The sequence below is a fragment of the Schistocerca serialis genome, chromosome 1, assembly GCF_023864345.2.
Source record: "Schistocerca serialis cubense isolate TAMUIC-IGC-003099 chromosome 1, iqSchSeri2.2, whole genome shotgun sequence".
Lineage (NCBI taxonomy): Eukaryota > Metazoa > Arthropoda > Insecta > Orthoptera > Acrididae > Schistocerca > Schistocerca serialis.
Window position 1 is genome coordinate 832,178,401 of NC_064638.1, and position 17,816 is coordinate 832,196,216.

The following is a 17,816-nucleotide window of genomic DNA, read 5'->3' on the forward strand; positions in this document are numbered from 1 at the left end:
CTATGATTTTGCATTTTGTGCTTATTAAATAATACATTGCTGCGTATGAAATTAAGCTACCATATTGTATTTTGCCTTAGACTTGGGTGGGGGATTTTATCTGTCACCAATATCGAGAAAATTTATCTGATGTAGCACGCTCGTTTGTGATCGCTGCCGCCAGTGATAAAGCCAGAATGAAATATACAAAACTTTTCTCATATTTCATAAATGGTTTGAAATATTGAAATGGAATTTTGCAAATGATAGCACACAAAGAGGAGAGTGTTTTGCCATATGGTTATTATGTGGAATTTCATTACCTATTGTGCTATTCTGCTAACTGCAGACTTTTTAGATGGAAGAATGTAATTTTCAAGGCCATCAATAGCTGGTGAAACAAGAAATTCTGTGGGTTTTGGAACAACATAAGTGAAGACATTACACATTTATTTTGTACTGAGGATGTGCTTTTTTATAATGTATTGACCTTACTTTTCATCAGTTCCTTACTTAATAAAATTAATGAACCACTGTTTCAGAATTCTTTCGTAATTGCATGTGCACAACATGATGGTGAGGTGACATTGTGTAAATTCTGCTATGTTTTGGCAAAAGAAGCAAATTTTAACATGGCTAGAAGATAAATGTAGGTTTTACTCAAAATTCACCACTCGTGGCGTTTCTCTGTTAAGTTACAAATGGTTAACAAGCCAGGCAAAAATAAATCACATTTTTTGTTGCATTTTCAGTGGAATTCTTTTTAGATGCTAACTGAAACACTTGGACGGTAGATCTTTTTGAATGGTCACCATGCAAGTGTGGGCATATAGGTGCTCCACTTAATATGTGCAAGAAATGGAGCATAGGCTTCAGTTTAGAACAGCACTTCCCCTATAGCACTCGACATTTTCCCTACAGCGCCTGCCAACAACTCCCACCATCATCGCTCTCCCCATGCATGCCCGGCCGTATGTGCATCTACTGGATATGGTATTCTGCATGCGCTACACACAAATTCATGGCATTACCGAGTCTGTAACAACAGAACCACAAAACATGACATGAGGATGAAATGCAATCTCTCAATGGTGATAAAATTATTGAAATAAATCACAAAATTGAATGATAAGCTACACGTCTTGCTGTTAGCCTTTAAATGCAAATGAATACAGAAATAGCACACTTTTTTGTCAGAGGGATATGACAGTGACATTGCACTGAGCCCAGTTTTTGTTTGATGCAGCACGTTTGTTTTCTCATGGTGAAGTTGGAATAAACAAGAATATAACTATTTTGTCTGCCTTGGATCAGATTCGTATGTTTTTCATCTGAAGTGAGAAACTTATTCCAGGTATTGCTCCTTCTCTAATGGAACACATTTGCAATAGGGTACTTTGCATCAGTTAGTTTTCTTCTTACACCCACCATAGTCCCATTAGACATAGCTTCATTAAAGGGCATATGATCCCAACAGTCAGTGCTACTTTACCGCACAAGATTGTGTACTCGCCTTCCATATTAACAATAAGTCATGACTAGCTTTACGCTCCTACATGCTTTTGTGAGAGAGGACGAGTCAATGAGTATGAAGCTACTCCAGCACCACAGTTCTTAGACTTGTCATATTTGCAGAACTCCAGTGAGAATGAAGCAAGCCCATTAGTACTGATGTAACAGTGGCGCCTTGGTTTGTGAAATATGCAGCCCAAACATTAGGCTTGTGCTCGCTCTGTTTCTTATCTCAGCACTCTGCCCCTGGCAAAGTGGTACAACACTGCCAAAACTAGCATTTTTCTTTTCCACTCCTCTTGTATGGTAACCTGGGGATAGGGATACATATCAGCTCTCCTCCACCCAGAAGTCTACTGTCTTCGAACAGCATGTCTTAACATGCCCTAAAACAAACATATAACCTATGTTAATGTCCTAGACTATTCACAAAAGAAAAATATTCCAAAATCACACAATCACAATACATACCAGTTACTTCTGTAGCATCAGTGTGTACTGAGCATGAGGTATCTTAACCTCTTTCCTGTTGCTCATCCATCCATTTCCTCCTCTTTGCCTTTTTCCTTGCCATCACTAATACCTCTCATGGAATTGCCTGTGGCTCACCCTTGAATGGTCATAGACACTCAACGTGCACAGTTGTTCTTCTCGGCAGCTGCAGTTTCGCATTTACTGGTGATGTAGTTTCAGTTATTTGGTGTGTGGACAGGTGCCTTGTTAAAAACTTCTTAGTTTTTCCCTTCGGAGTATATGAGCTTGACAGCCTCACACTCTGGTCTGTTCTATACTGAGGTAGGCCGGCCTCGATGGTCTAGCGGTACTAGGTGCTCAGTCCGGAACCGCGCAACTGCTACGGTCGCAGGTTCGAATCCTGCCACGGGCATGGATGTGTGTGATGTCCTTAGGTTAGTTAGGTTTAAGTAGTTCTAAGTTCTAGGGGACTGATGACCACAGATGTTAAGTCCCATAGTGCTCAGAGCCATTTGAACCATTTTTATACTGAGGTAATGTTCCCACTTGCTTCACTGCCTCCCCTTGCTTCTTTAAAACCTTAGTATTTGCTCGCTGGACCTTTCTGCACACCTCCTACACTGTTCTTGCAAACTCCCAGTCTCTCTCTCCCTTTCTTCCTGTCCCCTTTCTGGCCAAATCATGTCACGGTGACTGCATCTTCTCCCCATACACCATCTTAAATGTTGTCAACTCTGTGCTAGTGGGCAGTTTGGAGTTGTACGCACTAACCACGAAGGGTAGATACTTGTCTCAATCTAAATTGTGTGCATTCATGTAATAACTAAGCATTTTTCCAATTGTCTGATGAACTCATTCTGTTCTTATTATTTTGTGGATGAAGCGGACTAGTTATCAGTTTTTTTTACTTGTAGCAGCCGACAAAACTCTTTCATCAGGTCTGATGTGATGTTCATACCTTTGTCTGTAAATACTGTCTCTGGCTTCCCGAATGTCAGTATTCACTTATTTACCAATGCCTGGACAACTATGATTGCCTGCTGGTCTGGCATTGGCACCAACTCTGTGTAACCATGAAAAGGGTCCATTATGGTCAGCACAAAATGACAACCTGCTGAAGTTTGGGTGAATGGTGTCTAACATGTCCATGCCTATGAAACTAAACAGTTACATTCCTTCTGGCAGTCTGTGTAACAGTACCTGCTTCTGATTTAAATCCACTTGCTGTTCACAAACCACACAATTTCTGGCATTCTGATCAACATCGTTCCTCCTTCCATCAGGACTTTCCTGGCCCACTCCCATTTGTCACCTTGCATTCCCCATGGCCTGATAAGAAGTGATCATGCATTTCATGTTGTACTTCTAGCTTCAAATTGGCTGGTACCATCACTCATGGTCCTTATGTCATTTCTCTGCATAATAATCCGACATGCATGCTAAACCACTGTTGCCTGCCATAGTGTTTACACTCTTTGTTGGCACTCTGTGCTGCTTGCCATTCTCAGAGGTCCTGACCTAGTGCCTATATTACCGCTATCTTCCTGTTCAATCAATCCACATTACCACATTTCTTCCCAGGTTTGTGAATTACTTCGTACTCAAATTCACTGAATTTCAATACTCACCTCATCAGTATACTGGGTGGGCCCTTCAAGCCTAGTAACCACTTCAAAGCAGCATAGTCCATCACTTCCTTGAATTTTATATCATACAGGCAACACTGGAAGCATGTTACTCTCTACACTAAGCTAAGCATCTCTATCTTCGTTATGGAGTAATTCCTCTCTGCTCCATCAACTGTCTTAATGTAAAGGCAGTAGGGTGTTCCAGACTACCCATTTCCTGATTTGAACACACCCAAGAGCATGATTGGAGGCATCACATGGTATTACGAGCACCTTTCGGAGGTTTGCAAACACCAACACTGGACGTGACATTAACACTTTTCTTAATTCAACAGCTGCCCCCCCTGATATTCCTCTGAATGTACAAATGTGACACCCTTTTTCAATGATTGCGTAAGTGTTACCCCTTCACAAATGTCCTGTATTAACTCACAAACCCCTGAGAAGACTGCAACTCCTTGGTTGTTTCTGGTACCGGAAAACTGCTTGTGCTAACCTAGGTTCAGTTCTTACACCATCCTTAATAATGATATGGCTCAAATAGTTGACTCCCTCGAGTGCAAAGTGACAGTTTTCTGTGCTGAATGTCAAAAAGGCTGCTCTTAATCTCTTGAATACTCGCCTCAGACATCTATGCTCCTGCATATCCCTTGAAAAGACTATTATGTCATCAAGATACACTGGACATGATGCAGTTTCAGTCCTTTAAGCTCCCTGTCCAGCAAATGCTGGAAATTTGCCAGTGCAGTTTTCAACGTGAAGGCATCCTTCTATATTGGTAGTGTACCTATGGTACAGAAAACACTTTCTGGTCTGCATCTACATCTACATTATACTATGCAAGTCACCTAATGGTGTGTGGCGGAGGGTACTTTCAGTACCACTATCTGATCCCTCCAACCCTGTTCCAGTCACGAATTGTGTGTGGCAAGAATGAGTGTCGGTAAGCCTCTGTATTGGTTCTAATTTCCCAAATTTTCTTGCTCAATATGCAAGATGTATGTGGAGGGAAGTAATACGTTGTCTGACTCCTCGTGAAAATTGCTGTCTCGAAATTTCAATAGTAAATCTCTCTTTGTTGCACAATGCCTCTCTTGTAATGTCTGCCAGTGGAGTTTGTTTAGCATGTCTGTAAAGCTCTCTTGCCAGTTAAACAATCCCATGATGAAACACACCGCTTTTCGTTGGATCTTCTCTGTCTCCTCTATCAGTCCTACCTGATAGGGATTCCAGATAGATGAACAATGCTCAAGAATCGGGCGAACAAGTACCTTATCAGCCACTTCTTTCATGGATGAGTTACATTTCCTTAAGATTCTTCCGATGAATCTGACTCTGGTATCTGCTTTTCCCCCTATCTGTTTTATATTGTCATTTTACTTAAGGTCGCTCTGGATAGTTATGCCTAGATATTTTACAGCACATGCTGTCTCGAGTTGTTTGTCATCAATAGTGTAGCTATACAGTAGTTGATTTCTTTTCATATGTATGTGCAATATGTTACATTTATTTACATTCAGGATCAACTGCCAGATCCTGCACCATTCATCAATTCTCTGCAGGTTGTTCTGCAAATTCTTACTATCTTCTGGCATTGCTACTTTGCTGTAGACAACTGCGTCATCTGTGAATTGCCTTAAAGAGCGTCTGTCGCTTTCTACTAGGTCATTTATATATATTTTAAACAGCAATGGCCCTATCTCACTTGCCTGTGGTACGCCAGATATTACCTTTACATCTGTTGATTTTGTTTTGTTAAGAGCGACATGTTGAGTTCTGTCTGCAAGGAAGCCTTGAATCTGATCACAAGTCTGCTCCGATACTCTGTATGCTTGTATTCTTTTCAGAAATGCGGGACAGTGTCAAATGATTTACTGAAATCGAGGAACACAGCATCAACCTGAGCACTGTTGTCCACTGCGTTGTGGACTTCATGGAGGAACAGAGCTAGTTGAGTTTTGCAGGATCTCTGTTTGTGAAATCAGCTAAATCGATGTTGATTTTTATAGAGGAGATGTTCATTTTCCAGAAAGTAATAATTCTTGAGCATTACAAATGTTCCATAATTCTACAACAGATTGATGTCAACAATATAGGTCTTTAATTGTGTGGATTTGTCTTACGGCCTTTCTTAAAAAATGGGAATGATCTACAGTTTCTTCCAGTCATTAGCTACCTTTTGTTGCTCAAGTAATCTACGGTAAATTACTGCTAGAAGTGTAGCAAGTTCTGTCGCATAATCTTTATAGAATCTTATAGGTATCTCATGTGGTCCTGACACCTTTCCACTACTAAGTGATTGTAGCTGCTTTTCAGTTCCATGATCAGTTATCTCAATATCTGCCATTTTGATATTCGTACAATTGAAAGGAAGGACAGTGTTATGATCTTCCACAGTGAAACAGTTTCAGAAGACTGAATTCAGTATTTCAACCTTCTCTCTTATCTTCTGTTTCGATGCAGGTGTGTTGCTGAGAGAATGAATAGATGATTTTGACCCTGTTACTGATTATTACCTATGACCAAAATCTGTTAGAGTTTTTACTCAGGTTGGTTGAGAATGTCTTACTTTCAAAATCATTGAGCACTTCTCTCATTGGTCTCCTTATGCTCATTTTTGCTTCATTCAGCTTTTGTTTGTCAGCTGGGTTTTTAATTCTCTTGAATCAGAGACGAAGTGCTCTTTTTTGTGTAGTGCTTTTCTAACACAGCTCTCTCCCAAACTATACCTGGCAAGTTGAAGCCACCCCCTATTACAACAGCATGATCAAGAAGATTACTAATGATATTCTACAAGTTCTGTCTAAAGTGCTTTACAACTACAGATCTAGACCCAGGTGGTCTATAAAAGCATTTGATCACCATTTTTGACCATTCTTTGATAATTTCACCTAGATTAATTCACATTCAGAATCTGTGATAACCTTTCTAGATTTTATTGAATTTTTTAGTGCAATAAACACGTCACCACCACTGGCCACTAACCTATCCTTGCAATAAAAGTTCCAGTCTGAACTTAGGTCTGGTCTATCTTCTGGAGACATGTCTAAATGCTGGTGCCCACTCCTTAAGTCCATTGCTGAGAAGTTCTGGCTTTGCTCTAGGTTATCTATCATTTCTGTGATGTTTGGAATTGGATAGGCATTCTTCATAGCCTTACTTTTCAAATGAGGATAATTGTGACATAAGCGATACGTCTTTGAGCAATCCATAGCATGATCACAATCCCCCTCCCCGTGAGAACTACTACTCTCTATAAATTCCTCCAAAACTGATTGCGGTGATCATGGTATTCTGCATGGCCTTCAATACACCGGTGCTTCGTTCCATGTTGGAATTTTGTGTTGCGCTACTAGCATAGCAAGCAGTGGCCCTAGGGGGGGACACAGATCATGAAAATCTAGCAACAGCAACATCTGCATCTCCACCATTCCCTTTAAATGATCGCATTTCTCACAAAGTGCAGTCCCGGCAGTGTCCTGTAGCCTCTTATAGCCTATATCCCATGCGTGGTAATCTTCCTCATCAGGAGTATCTGGTGCAGCCAATCATGTTCCCTTCAACAACTTAACCTCCTCAGCACCAAAATTATCCACATTGATGGGCACTACCTTGCCAACATTCCTCTCTTGTATGCATACAATAATGTTTCACCAAGCAACACACTGTATCCGTTATTTCATTATCTCCCAGTGGCGGTACTACACAAAACGTATCAACTGGTAAGTCAGGCTCCACTTCCACCTATAACCATTTTCTGGTGCCTCCCAATGCATGATCATGAAGATCAAGCCTTAATGGCCGGCCACAGTGGCCGAGCGGTTCTAGGCGCTTCGGTCTGGAACCGCATGACTGCTACGGTTGCAGGTTCGAATCCTGCCTTGGGCATGGATGTGTGTGATGTCCTTAGGTTAGTTAGGTTTAAGTAGTTCTAGGGGACTGATGACCTCAGATGTTAAGTCCCATAGTGCTCAGAGCCATTTGAACCATTTTTGAAGCCTTAATTGTCATTTCTCACAGTTAAACTGTATTGTTGCACATAATAGACATTATTTGTGGTATATCAATATTGACAACTGTTTCCCCTAGCTAGAATACCTTCTCACTAAGTTCCACTCTGTGTCACTGAAGTTCAGTTATGGCACGATGCTGATGCAGAAAGTCTAACCTTAGGATCATGCGATAGCCCTCATATGAGACACCACTTCCACACACTGCTTAAACTAGGTTGTCTCAAATGGAAAATTGATCACCACTGATCCCAGTGGCTATATGTGACTACCTCCTACTGCACACAAATTGTAACATGGTGGGTTTCAGTGCACCCTACCTCCTATCACTCTTGAGGCCACTGACACATGCTTCTCTGTGTCTAACAAAACTTTGTATTCCCTACCATATATCAAGCTTACTATAGCACATTCCATCTCTGAATTAGTTTTTACTGCATACATCTTTAATGGTAAGTGCTTCTGGTGACTCTGGGATTCCTTGAGTTTGACGGGCAGTTCATACCACACAGACCACCTCTCTGATTACCCCTGTATCACTGCCTTTGGTCCATACCATCCCTACTGTTATTTCCACTAAACCACCTCAAGTCTATGCCATCTCTATTACCCTCTGTGGTTGGTAGCATTGTTTTTGCATATGACCTGCACGATTGCAGTTAAAATGTTATGTTCGATGCAAACACGCTTCTCTGATCCATTATACCTATAGCCACATGTTTCCTCATTCTCCAATGCTAACCTAACCACTGCATGGAGATCTTCAACACCCCAGTGTGCAGCCTCCTAGACATATCTGGATTCAAACTTCACAGAAAAGCATGCACATTTAATTTGCTAATCCTGTCTGTGAAATCTTCATCTGCTTCATTTTGCCTCTTGGAAACCGCTCTCAACTGCTCATGGAAAAACCGCACACTGTTCTGCTTCCTATAACTTTGCTCTAGCCCTTACTTGAATTGGTCAAAAGTCTGCACATTATAAAGTGCCACTGCACACCATGCAAACGACTTTGCCTCCCCTGTTCAATGTTAACTTGCTATGAATAACATTTTTTCATTAGACTGGCCCCCTTTGTTAGTTGGTGACCAGAGATCCTCCACAATGCCAACACATTCTCAGACATCCTACCACAGAAGGGAGAGACAAGGTTAGCAACTGCCATATCCACTCCTAGAGCCTGTGACCTTTACACCCCTATTTCCTGATTTGCTCTGCTAATTTATTGTCTGCAGCCACTTTAACTGCCCATAATTGAGCTACTTGATTCACCAATGACTTTATAGCCTACTCACTGGAGACACCCTGTGTCTTCCATTTTGCCACTGCCACCTCCTTATTCATCTTTATAACTCAATAATAATACCTAAAAACAACACAAAACAAAAATCTACTAATAACAGAGATAGAACAGGGAGTCGCAGACTGCTCTACCAACCTATTTCTGGCTAATCATGAGCCACCAGGCCTGTCTACATTGCCTGGCTATGTGTCCAGTATGCATAAAGCAAACAACTGCTACAGACCCAGCACAAGGGTCAGAATGTCCAAGCAAATTGCAATACATACAATGTGCAGGTACTAAACAGTTGTCTCTAGAATTTCCCTTAAACTGTGATAAGTCTGCTGATTCCTATGATTTCATAAGGGTAACCCACGTGTAATCATGCCCTCTAAATGTAGACCCCCATGACTATTACCACTCAAGGATAAAATATCCTGACATCTCAAATGATGACACTGTAGGCTGGTGCTTGGATGTCATGCTGCAGTGATAGCACACCCTTCACTGCTGATTGTGGTGCTGTTGGGACCCCTGACGCTACTTTAAAGGGGTTGGGGTGATTGATGGGCTGGTGGACCCAGTGAAAACACTATTGACAGTTAAGAATGGTTTCTACTGACTTCAGTACATGATTTAGTGAGGCAACACTCCTCTCTCTGAGGATGTATGGGTGGAGGCTTCTGCCCTGGCTGCTGAGCCAGTGCCCTGAGTTGCTGACAGAAGTCCTATGCGAGGCTGGCCACCTTTAGAGGCTACGGCTGTTGACGTCAGCTGCACACAACTTCCTGCATTGTTGTTGATCCCCACGTCCCCTCCCTCCTCACACCACTGCAGAAGCACAAGGATACAGCTGTGCATGGAGCATGACTCACTGCCCTCTGGAAGGAGTCAGACGGCGTAGTCCCACGATGAACTCAGCGTTGGCGGCCACAGGCAAAGATGGGAGGTTGGTGGGGCTGTTGCACCAAGTCAGGTGAAGGACTTAGTTCTGGCAGCAGGTGCAGCCCAGTTTCAAACCCGTGGCTGCTGCTGGTGGTATCCCTTTTGTCCGGCTGCCCAATGTAATCTGGTGTTGTGGGAGTGCTGCTGATTTTGCAGTGACAAGAAGTGATTCGTTGCCTTGAAATTCAGACTTATTTATACACCTCTGGTGCACATTTGTGTCACTAAAACCCAGCATTTAATCATATTGGCCATTACAAGAGACTTGCCCTGGTGTGGTGACATTTCACCACTGGCTACAAGGTTACCCTGTGTGGCACAGTTTACTGCTGTATTTGGCTATTCTGGTTTCAGAATCCTTCTGTATGTCTGTTATTGTGACCTACATGTTGCCATACTGGTGGCTATTGACTTACAATTGTTGACATGTTGCTCCAAGGTGGCTTCCACACTACTTCTCATTACTTTTGCTAAAGGCTTATAACGTATGTTCAGAGACTGGATAGTGTCAGTACACCACTTTTAAGGAGAAGGGAGAATGGAATACATTCATGAGTGGCTATTACAGCTCACAGAAGAATAGGCAATCTGGTCACGACAGGATGCTTAAGAGATTGATACAGTTGTGTACTGTCGACCGTATACCATGTTTCTGGAAAGATAAATCATTCATTAAATACAACATGCATTAAATGGCTCTTAGGCATTTGACATAATTTCTTAGAGAGTTTTTGGCACTCTGGAGACGTTTAATTTTGTTTAAATTGTAATGATGGAAATGTGATACCTGTTCTTATGTTTTCTCCACTATATTAACAACTCCTCTCGTAATTATCAAAATAAAATGCATCACTGTACAATCTCAAATGAGACCCACAGGGAACCTGTGGATATGTGCTGTTGAGTGTTGATCATGATAGAATATGATGTTGAAAAACTCAAGGGTACCCGGCACTTCTAATTACATGTGGCCCTAGTTCTTTTTCAATTTTTTTTTATTGAGTGTAAAGTTCATTTTGGCTCAGTCTTATTAATATCTCTGTTACTGCCAGCAAATCACCACCTAAGTTTATTAGGATCTTCATTCTGTTAATTCACAGCTTCATATATGGTTCATTTGTATTCATTTATGTAGTAGACATTTGTAAATAAGAGTGAGACTCCAGATCCAAAAATCTGTGGTTCACTACACAGTCAATACTATGATTTTTTGTCACTTATTGCTTCTTTCACCTTTGGAAATAATTTATTGAAGTAAAAAAGCCAAAGTACACTAGTGTTCAAAACCCACATTCAGCTGTAGGTCCCCCTAAAACTCCTTGAATAAGTTAGATCAAATGCCAGAGGAAGACAAGGTCATACCATGCCCAATAGGACTGAGGTGTAAAAACCAATCATCTGGTAGAGGACAGCTGTACTTTTGTGTAGTAGATTAGTGCAGACAACTGAAGCTGAAGGTTGCAAAAGCACTTTTGATAATAGGAATCATTGCTGACTGTCTCCTTGTTGCTTTTCTCATTGATGATAATTGGTGCAGTCTTTTGCTTTACAGAACACTTCCTAAGAAGTATTTCTCTTTTCTTGATGTCAAAGGAATTATTCTAATGTTTTGTCGGACTAACTCATTTATCTGTTCATTATATGACAGACCGTCTTCTCTGTGACTTGAGTGAGGGTTCTGTTGTTATATCAAGGGTATGCCATATCTCCATTTGCATAGGTGGGAGGAACATTGCTAGAGTCAATGCGTTGATGTCAAGGGTCTACAAAGGCAATCACAGGCAGTAGCACAAAAATCTGAAATTTTGACCATTTGAGATTATGAAGTGGAGTACTGAGAAATTGTGTTTTACTTCATGCCTTGCACATGTACGATGGTACAGTGAACTTGTGTAGTGGTTTGATATGATTTATGTAAAGTGTAATAACAGTAGGTATTCTTTATGCCATTTTCTATTATGTACACAATCTCATTTTCGGTTAATGTACATGCATTCTTTCCATTAAATATGCAACATATGGACATAATGGTAACTACATATACATGTCAGATCTTTTAAAGTTTTGATATGTGCTGAAGTACAGTGTGAATAATACATCATTTTATTATATAACTACCATATGCATAGTTTGATGTAAGTGCAGCTGCCTACGTACACTCTGTTTTTGTTGTTTCACAGTAATTCACATGTCATAAAAATAATAAAGAAAAAAAACAACCTGGTTAACAGCCATACCACTCTGAATTAATACCTCACTAGAGAAGTTACTGCTTCAATTGTGTACCTTTGCTCACAACATCTCTTATGACACAGAGATTAGAATTATTGCAGGAATGCCACAATTTGATGCGTGAAGCAAGGGAAGATTGTCTTAACTGGGAAATCATAGTATGCATTAATGCAGACTTAACAGCAGTGTAGATGTACATCAAAAACTAAATACTGATTGCTAAAAAGACATCCTTCAGGAATGTTGTGATGGAGGTATTGTCATGTGAGGGATGTTAATATGCACTGCATTATGAGCTGTGACATGTCTGCTACTGTTGTTCACAGGTGTGCGTTACAAGAACCCAGTGGTCAGTCATGTATATTTGTTGTTTGCCTGCAACACTACACAACCAACATACCTTCTTGGTTCCATACTATCTCAATATGGTTTGAGGAATACTCTACATATACGAAGGTGCTTGTGTGGTCCTCCATGTAACTTGACATAAATTGTGTTGAGCACACCTACGATACCAATGAGTAAGACTGCACATCTTAGACCCAACTCTGATGAATTTTGTGATTTGTAGCAGCTTTTGAGCAGTTATATATCAGCAATCCCATCGTTAAAACAAAAGAGTGTGCTGCTAGAAAAGTGTCTGTAAGTCAGGCAAGTTAGTATATGTTCTATTACGAATTATGCAAGAAATTAGTACATCTTTGATCTGTTACAAGTGTAAAAGGAGAATTGACTTAAACCAGCAGAACTGATGACATACTTACCAGGTACACTATGTATGGTCCAACAACGACAAGGGCACCTGCTGCTACGTTGCCAACAGCAGTACCCGTCTGTCGTACACAAGTGGGAAATGCCTCCATGGCCTGCAGATAGCTCACATAGCTCTGCACTATGAGGCACAATCGTGCAAACATGGTCACACCTGAGCATATCCACGACAGTTCAGGCACTGCAACAGAGGACAAGGTGGACTATAGCTAATGCAGTACCACACATGGAGTTCCTTACTTTATAACATGATTGACCCTGTGTTCCTATTGAGATGCATGGTGTAAACAGGAGAAGAGTGGATTCTCTCCTCCTGGGTATCATGACTACAGATGAAGCAGATAGCTCTTTGGCTGGATACTGAATGTCTGCCCATCCCATGAGTTGATAGCCAGTTATTTGGCTAATGGATATTTGCCCTAACATTGCCACATAGCATGTTGTAACTTGTAGGTCTGAGCAAGCCTGCAGAGATCAAGCATAAATGATCAGGCAGATATGGGTAAATTTGGGCATCATCATTCATAAGTGAAGCAAGTGAATAACGTATTGATCGATTGATTAGACTATTTGATTTGTTGCAAATTGCGATCACTTTCACTTGTTATTTGATGTTACTACCAAAACTAATTTGTTAATAGCAAGATAAATTACAAAAATGGTATTTGTGAATATATTGATATAAACAGTGACAATAGTAAGTTTGCTGTTTATATGTTATGCCAATTTTAAATTTACTGTGAGAGAGAAGGAAAGTAGGTAAGTACCAAAGGCTTAGCTTGTCTTTTATTCTTTTGTTTTGATTTGTTTTATTACACTGATCAACAAGTTGCTAGTTCATGGACATGATAATTAATATCATGAGAAGTCATCCATTTATCGAATTCTCAGTTTAATTAAACTTGTTTGGTGTGTGCACATGTTTTGTGAAATGTAGTTATAAAAACCATTTATACTAATAGAAAATACCCAACCTTACTTAAACCCAGTGAACTATTTTAGTAGGTCCTTCAGCTATGAAAAATCATTTGAAAATGAAACACACAGAAAAATTGCAAATAATTAATAAAGATACAGCCTTAGCCTTGCCTACATCATCTTTAGACATCTCTGGTACAAGTTTAACTTCACCATCAACAGAAAAGAAATTGATTATGTTGGAACTGTTTAACTATTGTAGAAAGGATTGAATTTACAAGACTCCTAGATCAAGCCTTACCCCACGATAACATTTCCCAAAAAATTGTTCGTGATATATACAACAGAATTTAGGAAAAAAATCAAAACAAACATTTTAGTTGCTGTCATGTTTTCTGTGACTTCTGATATCTGGACCTGTTTGCATAACAACACCAGGTTCTCAAGTTTCAGAGCCCATTTGTTGCCTCTTGAATTTCAGCTGAGACACTGAGTCCTTACCATGAAGCCTTATCTAGGTGCTCACAGTGTAGAAAATATAGCACGGGAATGTAATACTACCACAGATTGCTGGGATATTGACTGAAGCAACATTCATGTCCTCCTCAGGGGACACCGCCTTAATGTAGCACTGTCCGTGCAGGCAAGGAGGTTTACATGCTCTGGATCTGGAGGGCTATGCCAGTGGTAGTGTAGCTACCAGCAGGGTCACCCTTGCCAGACAGGTTGAAGGGGAGGAGCCAGACCAAGTGTGTCCCACAACGACCTATCAAAACCTGTCTCCTATCCTTTTCCTATCCCTAGCCCATCTTTTTTCTTTTCCTTTCCATTTCCTCCCCACTTATTCGATGCTGGTGGTTAAACCACATTTAGGGGTGCGGAGGAAATGTCAAGCCCATATGTTGAACATCTAGTAAATCGTCAGTACCTGGGCAATAAGGTGGCAGCCCCACCAAGGCAATCAGAAGTGGTGGGCCAATCACCAGCCCTTCTTAAATAACCTGATTACTGAAACCGAGATGAGAATGCAAAACCAGATGGGTAAACTGGTGACAACCTTTGACATGAAAAGGAAAAGGAAAATCAGCTTTTGGAATATAAAAACCTTGAGGGCAAGATCAGGGAAATGGATAACTAGAAGCTTGGTATCCGGGGATTGAGTGAAGTGAGGTGGTCAGAGTTTGATGAAATGCAGACATCGGATGGTACTGCATTTTTATACTCAGGATGTGAAGAGGAAGAGGAACGCTGGGATGGAGATGGGCTATTGTTGACCAAGGCAGCAAAGAAGAGCCTTCTAGAATGGAGACCTGTGTCCAGTAGGATCACGACTGCCAGATTTAAGATGAAGGTTCGAAACGTGATGCTCATCCAGTGCTATGCCCCACAGACACACAGAGATTGAGAAGGAGTAGTAGTTCTAGTACCTAATATGAAAGACTGTAAGGAAATGAGCAAGAAAGAGATCCTCATTGATATGGGAGACATAAATGTCAAGGTGGGAGATAACAATGATGCTTGGAACAGATAATGGGGGTACATGGTTTGGGTGAAATGAATGATAATGGGGAAAGATTTAGTGACTTCTGCACAAGCCATGACCTTGTAATAAGAGGGAACTTGTTTCCTCGTCAGAGATAACATTGTTATTCCCAGATAATGGTATAGAAAAGCAAATTGACCACATCACAGTGTCCAGGTAGTTCAGGAGGAACCTGAAGATGTGCAGAACAGAAGAGGAGCAGACACAAGTAGTGACCACTATCATGTTACTGCCAGTTTCCAAATGAAGATTGTGGCTTCCAGAAAGAAATTTGAGCCAAGGAATAGAAGATTTGATGTAGGTAAACTTAAAGATCCACAGATAGCTGAGGGGTTCCAGCTGGAATTTCAGAATAGATTCCAGGTGCTGGAACTGGAAATGACTAAGGATAAGGACATAGAGGAAATGTGGCCAGAAGTTCAGAATACTTTTGTGCAAGCAAGTGAGAGACAACATGGCTATAAAAATCACCTGTGGAGAGATTGGATGTCCAAACATACCTGGAGGAAGATCACCCATAGAAAGGAGGACAAGGGAAGAGTAAACAAGCACAGGACCATGCAACAAAAAGCACAGGCACAAGCTGATTATAGAGCAGCAGTTAAGGAAGTGAAAAGGAGTGTGAGAAGGGACCACAGAAGATGGATAGACCAACAGGCTGATAGAGCAGAACAGGCAGTGCAGAGGGGAGATGTGAGAGAACTATATGATATCACTAAGATGCTCTCAAAGAAAAGCTGGACGAACCGACCAGTGAGGAATAAGAAAGGGGAGATACTAACTACACATGAAGAACAATCAGATGGGTGGAAGGAACACTTTAACAAAGTTCTAAATAGAGACCTCGGCTGTGAGATAGAAGCACAAGAACAAACGGAATACAATGATCCTATTCCCAGCATTGGTGGAAATGCACCCATGAAAGCAGAAATTTGGATAGTGCTGAAGCAGATCAAGAATAGAAAGGCACCAGGACCAGATAATATAACATCTGGGTTACTGAAAACAGAAATGGACACCACTGTCGAGTTATTGTACATCCTCTTAGAGAAGATATGGAGAGAGGAGAAACTGCCAACAGATTGGAAATGAGATATTATCATGAAAATACCCAAAAAAGGAGATGCTACTAACTGCAACAACTGGTGGGGTATTATGCTATTGTCAGTACCGAATAAGGTACCTTCGAGGATCATTTTAAACCACATTGAGGATTTTGTGGAAGCACCACTGAGGAGAGAGCAGCTGGGTTTTAGAAAACATCGAAGCTGCGTGGACCTTTCAATACTCTCAGAATTATTCTGGAACAAAGTGCAGAGTGGCAACACACCCTCTACCTTATCTTCATTGACTTTGAAAAGGCTTTCAACTCTGTCAGTCGAAGAGTCATGTGGGATACACTTGCAAAATATGGCATTCCAACAAAGATTACTAACAACATCAAGGAAATGTATGAAGACTCTAAATGCCAAGGACTACATAATGGAGAACTAACAGAGCCTTTCCAAGTTAATTTGGGAGTACGACAAGGGTGTATTCTTTCACCAACACTATTTCTTTTGGTGTTGGACCATGTGATGAAGGGAGTGGTAGGGGATGGAAGAGAGGTGTGCAATGGGGAATGCGAGATAGACTTGAAGATCTAGATTTTGCAGACGACATGTGCTTAATGGCACAATGATATCAAGACACTGAAGAGAAACTGGCAAGGTTACAGCGAGAGACAGAAGTTGCAGGCCTCAAGATAAACGTTCGCAAAATGAAAGAAATGTGGATAAATTCAACCATAATGAATAAGCTGGCCATTAATGGAGAGGACATAGAACAGGTCCAATTTTTCCTTTATCTCGGAAGTATAGTCATGACTACAGGAGGCGCTGAGGAGGACGTCTGTAGTCGCAACCTCAAAGCAAATGGTGCATTTTTACAACTGTACCCTGTTTGGAGAAATAGGAACATCTCAAAGAAGACCAAACTCCGACTTTTCAATAGTAATGTGAAGACTGTTGTGTTGTATGGTTGCGAAACTTGGAAGGTGACTAACCACATCAAAAACCAACTCCAAGGTTTTATCAACTGCTGTCTCCAACATATTTTAAATGTGAGATGGCCAGATATAATGACAAATGAAGATCTTAGGAGGGAACCAAATCAGCAACCAATCAATATACAAATCAAGGAAAGAAAATGGATCTAGATTGGGCATACATTGAGGAAACCAGATGGAGCTGTTGAAAGGGTGGCGTCAGACTAGAACCCTCAAGGAGTTAGAAAACATGGTTGTCCCAAACAGACCTGGAAAAGGACGATCGAGAGAGAAGCTGCAGAGGAAGGGAAAACCAGGAGTGAAGTGAAGAGACATACCAGGTGGAGGAATTTCTTTATGGCCCTATGTTCCAGATGGAACGACAGGAGCTACGTCAAGTCAAGCAAGTCCACATATGTGTACTCATTCACAACAGTGGCACTAACATCGTGGAAGATTTTCAAGTGGCTGAATATAATTTTGCTAGCTGTTTTAT

The 17,816-nt window shown here is 41.0% G+C and overlaps 1 protein-coding gene across 1 annotated transcript in view; it reads right to left on the minus strand.

Annotated features, from left to right (window-relative positions):
- Window positions 1–17,816, minus strand: part of LOC126438389 (solute carrier family 22 member 7-like) — a 147,127-nt gene that overhangs the window by 6,631 nt on the left and 122,680 nt on the right. The window contains exon 8 of the mRNA XM_050090549.1: window positions 12,827–13,014. Coding sequence (XP_049946506.1) covers window positions 12,827–13,014 — 188 coding nt within the window. The remainder of the gene's footprint in view (window positions 1–12,826; window positions 13,015–17,816) is intronic.